The sequence below is a fragment of the Neophocaena asiaeorientalis genome, unplaced genomic scaffold (assembly GCF_003031525.2).
Source record: "Neophocaena asiaeorientalis asiaeorientalis breed wild unplaced genomic scaffold, Neophocaena_asiaeorientalis_V1.1 scaffold975, whole genome shotgun sequence".
Taxonomy (NCBI): Eukaryota; Metazoa; Chordata; class Mammalia; order Artiodactyla; family Phocoenidae; genus Neophocaena; species Neophocaena asiaeorientalis.
The window spans coordinates 1,024,453-1,036,510 of NW_020173266.1; the positions used below are offsets into that span (position 1 = coordinate 1,024,453).

Genomic DNA, 12,058 nt, shown 5'->3' on the forward strand with positions numbered 1-12,058 from the left:
CAGGCATTGGATTCTAAAGACATTTCTTTGTCTATTCCTTCCACAGAAATAGATACAATATGATGGCCTCTAAGAAAACTAACAGGACAAGAGGTCTCTCAATAGGAAGGGAGACAGACAACACTTGAAAGATACAACTTTCTCTGAAATACAGAGGAGAAAAGAGAGGAATGGAGAGAATTAAAAGTTACAAAAATACATGGACAGCAAAACACAATCAAAGACCAAAGAACTTGAGGAGAGCTATCATGAACATCTGTTGTTTCTGGGTTTCCTGCTTGGACTTCTGCCCAGCAGAATTTGATTGAGGTGGGTATTACAAGTGACACACTCTAACATGTGTTTTCAGTGAGCGAGGGGGAGCATTAGGGCAATGGTGACCCCTTAATCCATAGCTGAGAAGCAGCAGTCCTTGACTGGTGGTGGCCAAGTAACTGGTTAAATTATCGATCAGTGTCTCTTGGTTCTCAGAGCATTAAGGTACTTGTTTTTCTCAAAAAAAGGAAGTTAAGAAATAAGCTGTTTTGCCCATTTTCTTCAACTTTTGGTACGCTCCTATCTGAAAGTGGAAAAGGGAAGAACCTACAAATTTGATAAGAAAGTCTTTCTACCTGTAATCAGAGATTATAAGACCTTGGAGGTTTGGGTAATTGTTTCCCTGTAGAATTGCAAAAGTTGAATTTGCCACCCCAAGCTAAAGCTAATTCAATCCAAGGCAAAGAATTGGGAAATCACAGAAGATAATATTCGTGGGAAGAGCTAAAGAAAAAAATGTGGGCAGCTTGATCCTCTAGACCTCTTCCAAATATAAGGGGCAATAATTCTCTCACCATAAAGCATCACTGACAGTGACACAGCCTGATCCAGGAAGACGTGAGCTCTGCCTTACCATCACTGCTAGTTTCCAAAATTAGGGAAACTTGCTGAGCCCCAACTCCTTTTACCAAAAGACAGAAATAGCAAAGGCTGGGACAGGGTTCAAATGTTTGATAAAATTTCTGCTGTAAGTTACTAGCTAACAGGATTCCCAGGAACCATATATACCAGCAGTTAACTAAAGTTTTAAGTGAGTTAAGTTTCAAGTGAGTTTAAGACTAGGGCCCCTGTGATTGCTCAATCCCTAAAGCAAATGCCAGGCCCCTGTATTGTGCCAACAGAATACGGGCACCTAAAGCAAGAGAACTCCTAAAAGGGCAGGTCCCAGCGGCCCTCTCAGCTATGTCCATGGAGGTCATTGGACAAGAAAGGACCTTCCTGAGGGCAGGGCCCTGGGGACAAGCACATTGGCTGACCCAGGAACTTATGTCACTGCAGCCCCGGCCTTCTAGTCTGTACAGCAAAATATGTCTTATGCTCTTGACTGGTGAATAGAGAATGCTGCTTGCACTTTGAACTGAGAGATATTATTGTGATGATATGACTTTTCTTTCATTATATATTGGGAGTAGGCATAAATATGACTTAGCCCCATGATTATATAACCATGAGGTACTATTTCTACACCTGATAGAGAAGAACACAGACTACCCAGAGATCTTGACCTTGGAGATCAGTGTAGTACTGGGTATAATTTTAACTATCTCCCCTTCGGAAGAGAGTGAATTGTAGAGCAATGGTATTCGGTTAAGAGAGGGAGCTTTCAGAAGTGCATGCATGTGGGAATTTGACTACAAACTATTAAGCAGTTTTATTTTATATTAAGAGGGATTCATGAGAAACCCTTTTATTATTAAGTATGGATTACAAAATATTTACCAGGAACACTACCACAATTTCTGGTAAAATTAATGAAGTTCAAGATATTCAGAGCACATTGACGGACCATAAATTTTTTTTTAACAGCTGAATTGCCAGGTAAACTTAAAAGGAAATGAGACTAGGCAGAGCACAGAGGATTTTTAGGGCAGTGAAACTACTCTATATGATACTATAAGGATGGATACATGTTATTATATGTTTGTCCAAACCCACAGAATGTACAACACCTAGCGTGAATCTTAACGTAAACTAGGTGCTTGGGGGAATAATGATGCATCAATGTAGGTTCGTCACTCACGACCGATGTACCACTCTGGTGGGGAATGCTCGTAACTGGGAAGACTGTGGGGTCAGGGGGCCTGTGGGAAGCCTCTGCACCTCCCTCTCAATTGTGCTGTGGAACTAAAACTGCTTTTAAAAAATAGTCTTTAAGGGGGTGGGGAAGGGAAACAAGAAAAATGTCAAGGCAGGGAAGAAGAGAGTTTGAATAACAAAAGCATTCAATATATAAGAGCATAAAATGCCAATGATGAGTACCAAAGAACATAAATTACACTACTTGTACAATGGATAGAAAGGCAGAAAAAAATCAAAACTACTAAAGTAATGAAGGCTGCCCACGTATCACTGGATTCTGCATGAAGGTCTGTGGGAAAAAATGCTATAAAATTCATAGAGTCAGAGAATTTTAAGAAGTCTGGAAAGCCAATGATGAGTACCAAAGAACATAAATTACACTACTTGTACAATGGATAGAAAGGCAGAAAAAAATTAAAACTACTAGAGTAATGAAGGCGGCCCACGTATCACTGGATTCTGCATGAAGGTCTGTGGAAAAAAATGCTATAAAATTCATAGAGTCAGAGAATGTTAAGAAATCTGGAAAGGAGTTTCAAGGTTTCTAAGTCCAACCCTTATAGCTTAATAATAAAGACCCAGAAGTGAAATGACTTGTCTGAAATGACAATTTGTATGTTTCCAGCTGAATGTCTTCATTCCAATACAATACTGTTTTGAAAATGGACTCACTACGGTAGGATTCAAGGTGAAGTGAGTTCTAGCTTAGATATATCAAATATTGAAAAAGAAGCGAAAGTGTTTAAATATTCCATGAGAATCCCAAAGGTGAAAGTTAATGAAACAGCGTGGAAAAGGAAACAGAAGATATTGAAAAAATATTCAGTGTAAAGGAAGAAGGTGAAAAAAGCAACTGGGAAGGGACATTTTTTAAAAAGAAGAAGAAAAAAAGTCAAGTTGTGGGAATCAGAAATAGGAGAATCCAATCACACAATCTCCAGGGCAAAATTCATTTATTTTGGAATAGTGGAAGGGTAGAATGCCTAAATATGGAAAATCAAAGAAGAAAAGTAGAACTCATTATAGAAATGAGGAAAGTAAAACAGATGAAGGGAAACATTGAAACTTTCAATATGGTTTGTCTTTAAGTTACTAGTAAGGAATGTCTATGGAAATTTGATTGGCTTTGGTGGTAAGAAATAAATTTTAATATATATAGTATCTATATAATATAGGTTAAAATGTTAAAATTCATGAAAATGAAGATATATGTGGAAGGGCTTTCATAGGTAAGAAAAATTTATTAAAATGTTAGTCAATGCCAAATTTCTTAGATACTAAATTGTATTATTTTTTCAAACGCTAATGTTTCTGAAATTGAAGTGCATTTTCCATTGTGTATATTTACCGTACCATTTCACTTTTGCCTGAAAAACTGTCACTGAATTGATGTTTTCACTTACAGTCCTTGGCATTTCCACATCAAGAGATGAAGAATAGCGGCATCTCTTAAAGATAGAACTCATGCACGTAACAGAAGAAAACCGCAAGCACCAGCACCTACCCTGGCTCTGGCATCGACAAGGGCACCATTTCTCAGGAGGCATCGGACCACTTCCACCTGCCCCGCCCGGGCTGCCATGTGCAGTGCAGTCTCCCCACGCTGCCAGGAAACAAAGATCATTCAATCATAAGTAAACCCACTGCTCTGCATGGCATAGAATAAAAATGTGCCTTTTTGTGAAAGATAGCATTATATCCGAAAATCTATGAAAAGGTATAATTATTCCATAATTGTTTAGTCTGGAAAAACAGTATCTTCTCCATCTTCAAAAGGATAAGACAAGCGTTTAATTTTTTTTTCACTCATGACAAACCAGTGAACTTACCCAAACATTCAGGATACCCTGAGGTTTAACTTCACAGTCAACGTGGCATAACCTAAATTGCTTTTGGTGGTATGAAGTTACCTTTCATCCTTCAAATCTAAAATCTGTCACACTTAAATATGTGATTACAGCTCTATCCCGTTTTTATGAGAAACTCTAGATGCTGCCAATCTAGTCAACACAGTGCAAAAAAATCACATCATCTGTTACCATACATGTTATTTCTTTTCACAATTCAAAATTTACTTCTGAAATAAACTATTTTTTTTACTTTGGCTTTATCTTTGTGTTGTCAGACTAGATAAAGACTGTTCATACGAGGAATCTGATTTGCCCAGGAGGTCCTCTGCTTGTTATTGATGAGCATATTTAATAACAGACAGTTACTCGAGAGAAATACCGAGAGATGAGTAAAGCAATGTTAACAGTGCCATCAGTTGAGGTGGGCAGCACTGAGCTTCAGGTGTCTCCTCAAGTAGCTTCATGCTGCATCAAGGAAGACACACTTATCAGAAAAAGGTAGCTTAACCTGCAGCATGAAGGATGATGGTTAGACATCAGAGAATTTTCTCATTGGGAAGCCTGTTAATTACTGCCTCTAAGAGAAGGGTTTTTTTTCAATCTGCATATTTTAAAACCACATGTAGTTCTAAAGAAAGCAGGGATTCATTCTTTCAAACAATTTTACAGTTATAAAAGAATAAGATATTGCAATAAAAGTTATTTTAGTCACCACAACTATACGAGAAAATAAGGTTGATTTCAACCAGGTAAACTAGTCCAAATAAACTAAATTGATTTCAACGTTGGTTGAGGTAACTGGATAACGTTTGACAAATTCCAGTGAATAATTTCTTCTGATTACTTGCACAACAAACCCTTAAACCCAGATTTAAGACAGACTTTAGTTTGGTACTTAGCTCAGAGTTCATTTTTTGCTAGTATTCAGAGACCCATTCCTTATGAAGTTATGAGAAATTCAATTCCAATGATTTGAATTTGAGAGCATTAAACTGGATGTCTATGCTAATCCTCTTTTTGTTGATAATTCATTTATCCTCTAATGGCCTTATTTTCTGATGACATCTTTTGACTTTTGTAGAGTAAATGTATTTGGAGTATGTTATTACATAAAAAACATGACTGGAACAGCAGTACTTTTCAGACTTTGGATGTACGGCAAGATTTTTCCTCTTCAGACAGCCATGATTTCTAACTTTTCTATATCACTTAAAACCTGCCTCTAAAAAAAAAACCCCTCAAATCTTTATTCCATTTCTAAGTCTTATAATAGTACAACAATTTTACTAATTTTAGTAGAATGAAGACAAAAAATGAGTTTCCTTATAAGAAGTTAAATCAAAGAGGCCTCAGGAGTACCTACTCAGCGATGAATTTATACGCTTACAAGCCAAACTTTATCAATGAGGGGTTTTCAAAATCTAAAAGGTTTCAAACACTAGTCTTAGTATTTCTAGTACCTTTATTTATGCTTAAAATAAGTTGTTTTTATGATGTTTACACATTTGAAATTGACAAATTAGATATAAAATCTAAAGTATTAAACATTATATACAAAGAAAACATTATATATACATATATATATGCAAATGGTCTCTCTACTTTAAAACAATGGTCTTGTTTAATTCTTATTTAATGATTTTTGGGTAACTGACCTTTATGTAAATTGCCTTTACCTTTTTATATTATGTTACCCTTGTTTATACATAAGTATAAATAAGAAAATGAAAGAGGGTATATATATTTTAATCAGTAGGTTCCATTTCTTAGTTACTGGGCACCTCATCTTATTCAATGCCCTGTTTTCCTTATCTTAAGCTCATTAACTTTAAGGATTAGGGGAAATTCTTAAACATAATATGAAGTGTGAACTTAGGCATGAATCCGTTGATTTGCTGTAAGAAGAGAAAAACTCGATTGTCCCCCACTTTGCATTGTGGACAGCTCCAAAAGTGCTGGGTTTTCTACTCCCACAGTTGTCAATGAATACTTTGGATTATAGACGTATTACAACTGGCTTTCTAGGTTTTCAAGTGCATTTGCGAGCCTTCTGGAAAGGGAGATTTGCGGTAATAATATCTGCACATGGTTGAGTTACTGGTACACTTCACCCTTGGAGTGAATTTTGAGACAAAAACAAGACTGGCGGGAGAATGGGTATGCTCATGTCCGAAGCAGGTACTACATTTCATGCCCCTCCCCCAGTTGTTAAAACTGACTGCTGACAGCTACATTGACTTCCACTTTGGCTGCATCAGTTGTAAAGCATCAAAGCACAACAGACAGCACTGCATTCAAAAATGCAACATGATTTCAGGCAACACACAAAGGCTTCAAGGGTAGGGTACTTTGGGGTCAGGAAATGACCAACTCTGACACAGCAAGCAGGCAGTCAGTGTTCACACCGTTTCTTAATCAACCTGCAGAGAGTTTTGGATGCAGCAGCTATATCCTCACGTTCTGAGAATACACCAGTTCACAGGCATCCCACTGCTAGAGAAAGTTAAATTCCTCTAAATGTAGGCTTGCCAGATTTAGCATATCACAATACAGGATGGCCAGTTAAATCTGAATTCCAGACCAACAAAGAATAATTATTTTAGTATAAGTGTGTCTCAACTATTGCATGGTACATACTTATACTAAAAACAATTATTTGGTGTTTATCTGAAATTCAAATTTAACCAGGAGTCCTGTATCTTATCTGGTAACCCTATGTACATGGTATCTGCTCTCTGAAGGACACATCATACAAAAATTAAAATGAACAAACAAAAAGCAACTAGGGGGCTTCCCTGGTGGCGCAGTGGTTGAGAGTCTGCCTGCCAATGCAGGGGACACGGGGTCGTGCCCTGGTCCGGGAAGATCCCACATGCCGCGGAGCGGCTAGGCCCGTGAGCCAGTGCTGCTGAGCCTGCGCGTCCGGAGCCTGTGCTCCACAATGGGAGAGGCCACAACAGTGAGAGGCCCGCGTACTGCAAACTAAAATTAAAAAAAAAAAAGCAACTAGGAAACACATTTGAGAAGAGGATTACATTGGCAGGTGGCTCTCAAGTATTTGTTTTGAGAAGGCTGAAGAGAAAGAGTATGTAATGGACGAATGAGAAGATAAAACAAAATGAAGAACTTTATAATGACAACAGGTGGAATTTAAAGTTTAATATAGCAATTGCCAAATTTGGGAGTATTCAAGAACCTAAATATGTCAACATTTTTATTGTTTTAATTGATTTTGTTTAATAAATAAAAATTTGTTTTTTATTTGAAAATCTATATGTAGCCCATATAGTTTTTTGGTTTTGTTTTCATTTTTTTTGCGGAGTGGAGTATATCAATATGGAGCAAATACATAACCATCAAATAATTTGGAATTGGTCAGTTAAGAAGCAAATTAAGAGTGCCACAAAATCATACAATCATTTCATGTGGCTTTTCTTTGATGATTTTGCAAAAATCTCCCCTCAGAAAAATTAACATGGGGGATTTCAATCAAGCATTGCATAGAATATACTTGTCTATGATACTATGATAATATAATTTCACATACTATTACCATTGCTCCTGAGATCCTGTAGGCATTTTAATGCAAAGAAGGAAAATACAGTACAGTGGGAAAGTACTCAGAGAACTTCTTTTAAAAGGTACTGGTTTGTGTAGGTCTCAATTTTAAAAAGGGAGGTGGTCATCTCTGAACAGAAAAAGGATGATATTGATATCTTTTAAAGTTCTAAGAAGTGACCATAAATTAAACTCAAATTGGCATGTTGTGAAATTACTCTTATCCTTCGTGGAGAAATTTTAAATTAGCATATATTGTTACTTTAGGATCCGTAAGCTGTAATTAGGGGGGTGTATAAATACAGACTATATTTCAATTCTTTGATGGTTTTATACTCCAATTGTGAATAATATGAAGAGAGGTATTAACACGTATTTAAAATCAAATAAATTTATTTCACATGGATTTTGTCCATGCATCAGAAACTTCAGCACAGAAACAGTGTATAAAATACAAGGAAATGAGAAAATGAAAGGGAATATGAATAAAAAGTAAAATTGAACATTCCATTTCACAACTCAAAAGGAATGGAATACCAAAAATTAGCAACAATAGTAAACCAATTGCTTTTGAAAATATGATTCATTTTAATAATAAGCACTAAGATTTATTTGGGGAGTTATTTCTGTTGAATACTTTTTTAAAAATCTCAATATTCCAGTGGGTCCTGGTGAGCTTCAAATACATGACAGTATTTTGTACAGAGCAAGTTCTCTTGCTCAGGAGAAAATCTGTATTCAATGATCAAAGTTTAACTGGGTTGACACCAAGAAAATGAGAGAAATATAAAGAAATGGGAAGTAAAAATCCTAATTTATATTAGGTAGAAGAATTCTGGAATATCCAGCATTTATTGTCAGAACAAAAGTTGTCTGAAGACCAACATGGATTTCAGGATACATGAAAAAGTTGCAAGTTATAACTAATTCAGCCAACCAAATCAAAAGGAAAAATCAAAGTAAGGTTAGAAAATGGAAAATCCATGTAACTGAAGGAGGGAGGGAGAATTTGATATTAAGTAAAAAATCTTCTAATATCGGTCTATCTCTGGTTAATCGTTTGATAGAATTGATTATGGTACTGACTTAATATTTTAACCAAAATTTCCTGGAATATGATTCACTCAAGCAAGTAGAGTGAGTCCTGAACATTTTATTCCAATCATTTCTTCACGTTCAGAGGAGCTTTTAAAATGTATTTTGTTTTATAAGTGTATTTAAGATGCATGTTCAATTTATCTGCACCAGGAAGCTGACACAGTCTTATTCCACAGCTTCCATTTTATTACTTTCTAAAACATTTCTTACCCTATGGAGGTTCCTCTCAGCGACCTTCTAGCAATTATTTCAATAATACGTTATCACGGGGGCTCTTCTCAAAGCTCAGCCACTGAGCTTTGATCACACACACACACACACACACACACACACAAAACATCCCTACACACCCACACGCTTCCTCTCTTTCTCCCTGTGGTTATTCTGACCCAAGCCATACTCACAATGTTAGTGACATCTGGAGAGGCTCCATTCTGCAGCAGAAGTAGGACAATGTTCAAGTGGCCCATGAAGGCAGCCACATGTATTGGTGTGAGGCCAGACTGCGAAACAAAGCGACAGCAGTTTTACTCCTCTGCACCGGTGGGGGCTTTGGGGCTTCTTCAGATAAATAATGCTTGAGTGAAGAGGACAGAAGATGGGCAGAAGGAAGGGGAAGAAGGAGTAAGAGAAGGAATGTTTCGTGACAAGCTGAAACATTTTTCTACCTCTGTTATAGCTTGGATTGAAGCCCCATATTTCACCAGCAGTTCCATGACTTTGATGCGGTTTTTCTTGCAGGCAATGTGCAGTGGAGTAAAACCATTCTGTGCAAAAGACAATCAAGTTAGTTGAAAACATGCAGAAATGATTCTCACACAACTCCATGCTGGCACATTGCAGGCAGTAATGCTACATCCTCATGTAGTGTGACCATTTCTTCAAGTGCTGTAGGTGTTGGATTTAGAGAGAAAGTGGTGGTGTATTCCTGGAGGTTCTGAACTTGGTTTATATGTGGTGGGCAGGTATGGAATGGCATTGTTCGCGTGGTTACAGAGAAAACAAAAAGGAAGAAAATTACATGGGTGGGCCTACTCTTCCAAGAAGGAAAAAACGGAGGCAATTATACTTTACAAGTTCTAAAATCTTTTAAAGTATACTGATTGGTCAGATTATGGAATGGCTTAAAGATGCATCAAAGATAAGCATGTGTTTTTCTGATGATGAGCTATTTCTTAAAGGGAAAAATCATTACCTGTTTTACTTCAAAAATCTAAGAACATGACTATAATAAATGTTTCAGCCTAGCTACTATTTTCTTTAGGGAATAGGTGTTACAAATTAACAGAAATTGTTATTTGTGTTGATAATTTTTTTATATCCAGAAGTTATGTTTATATTAAAAAGTTTTTATGAGGAGTTGTTGCATGTTAGTGGAAATCATTATTTATGTTGATAATATTTAATACCCAGAAGTTATATTTCTTATATTTTAATATAACATATTTTTTATAACTTATGTCAATCACATACATTTTGTTTCAAAATTTGTTTCAAATGATTATTAAGTTCCCAAATATTTTCAAAATAAGTATGGAGAATTTTTGGAATAACTGGAAGAAGGTATCTCTTAGAAGCAAAGGAGTGTGGAGAAGTCTTTAAGGTATTTTCTAACTTTCCATACTGAGCTAATGTGCAGCAATTAGGGGAAACTACATAAAAATTTGTTAACTAGCCCCATGCTTAATCCTATGTGTTATATTTAAGTATTATATTTTTGTCTGAACAATGATGTCTCTATATAGAATCGTATCTATTCTGCTAGTTAACAATTTTGCATGTCCCAATAGGGACTGTTTATCAGTCAATATTTTTCTACACTAGCAGTTCTCAGGAAAGCATATGACTTTCTTTAACCTAATGACATTATTGTTCACAATATTTGTTAAGTAATTTCCCATTTATGAGCTGTGTAATAAGCCAGATATAAATAACTACATGTATGTGCAGCACTTAAAAGATCTGCAGTGATTAGAATGTGATATTTACATGCTTATTGACCACTATCCAAATGAAAATGAGTACTTTCCTCCTTATAAGAAAATAAATATCCTTACATAATGGCACATAAACCTAAAAGTATAGTTGCTTCCCAGGCAATAATAAATAAATTGATTCCAATGGAAAATTTCTAATAAAAATAAGATTAATATTTGCTAATTCTAATGACATTCTCTTAAATATTGATTGTCTAAAGACTAATTTAACTTACATAAACCATTTAACAAATAGAAAAAAGGGTTTGCTTTTAGTTGGAGAATTAAGAAACAAGAGGCATAAATTAGTACATGTCTAATACTTCCAATGATTATGGTTAAAATATAAGTGAAGCAAGAAGATTTATTCAATATTAGAACTTGGGAGAAACAGAAGCTGCTCTAGGGACAGCCTCTTGCAGATTTCTCCTGAGCGATTCCTGAAATAGTTTATATAAAATGCTTCCTGAAGCAAGAAGACCCTAAGCATTACTTTTCCATTAGCCTGTGGCTGAGTAATCAGGTCAATACGGAATATCTCCAAGTGAATTCTTCACAGGCTTACATTTTACATTATCTTACGTAGTAAAATCTATTCGCCACTTTAAAACTTTCTTTGTCAAAAAGAAATTAATAAAGTTCAACTTTTTTACAATTTTATTCTGACTCTATCTATATAGAGGTGTCTAGAACTTACTTGATAATTGCCTATTTTTCAACTTCTATTTTCCGTTTAAAAATGCTATCACTCCAGAGGTTTCATACCTATGAGGTGCTAATTATGGAAATGTTACCTTGGTGTTCTCTTAAATCTATCCTTGCCATCATTTAATAGCAAACTGTGAAGGCATGAAGTAGGCAGGCAGCTTGTGGGAGGTGACAAATTTAGAATTAACTACACATCTATAACCATGCACTGCTGTGCCTACAACCATTGGTCAATCAATGCGGGTTTGCTTATGTCGATCTGTATTCAGTTAATGTGGACTGGGCTAGGTTTACCAGGGCTCTGGCGTTTGGATTGGCTCTCTTGTCCAGAAGGAGTTTGGTTACACGGTAGTGACCACAGTGTGCGGCAACGTGGAGGGCCGTCAGGTAGTCCAAGGTGACGTCATCAACAGGCGCCTTGTGCTGGAGCAGGTGCTTCACACATTCCACGTGGTCTCCTTGGGCAGCCATGTGAAGCGGAGACAGCCCATTCTGCGCATCAAAACCAAACCAAACCAAGACCACATTTTAGTCATTACTTTCAGATTCTGAAACACGACAAACAATTCTTGATCTCTGGAACCACTGGTAGCAGAGAAAAATAATTTCCACTTGACACCTAAACATACAGCAGATTATGTTTGGCAGAGAGGAAAGATAAAAGAATGTTTAATTTCATAACTGTGATATTCTTAGGCAAAAATTAACAGGTCTTTCATGAATGAATATATAGTACGTGTAGCAATTCAGTTG

The 12,058-nt window shown here is 36.3% G+C and overlaps 1 protein-coding gene across 4 annotated transcripts in view; it reads right to left on the reverse strand.

Annotated features, from left to right (window-relative positions):
• ANK2 (ankyrin 2) overlaps window positions 1–12,058 on the reverse strand; it is a 238,632-nt gene that overhangs the window by 117,904 nt on the left and 108,670 nt on the right. For all 4 annotated transcript variants that reach the window (XM_024745661.1, XM_024745659.1, XM_024745658.1 and 1 more), the window contains exons 10-13: window positions 11,600–11,797; window positions 9,290–9,388; window positions 9,026–9,124; window positions 3,620–3,718 (exon numbers count right to left, since the gene is read on the reverse strand). In XM_024745661.1, coding sequence (XP_024601429.1) covers window positions 3,620–3,718; window positions 9,026–9,124; window positions 9,290–9,388; window positions 11,600–11,797 — 495 coding nt within the window. The remainder of the gene's footprint in view (window positions 1–3,619; window positions 3,719–9,025; window positions 9,125–9,289; window positions 9,389–11,599; window positions 11,798–12,058) is intronic.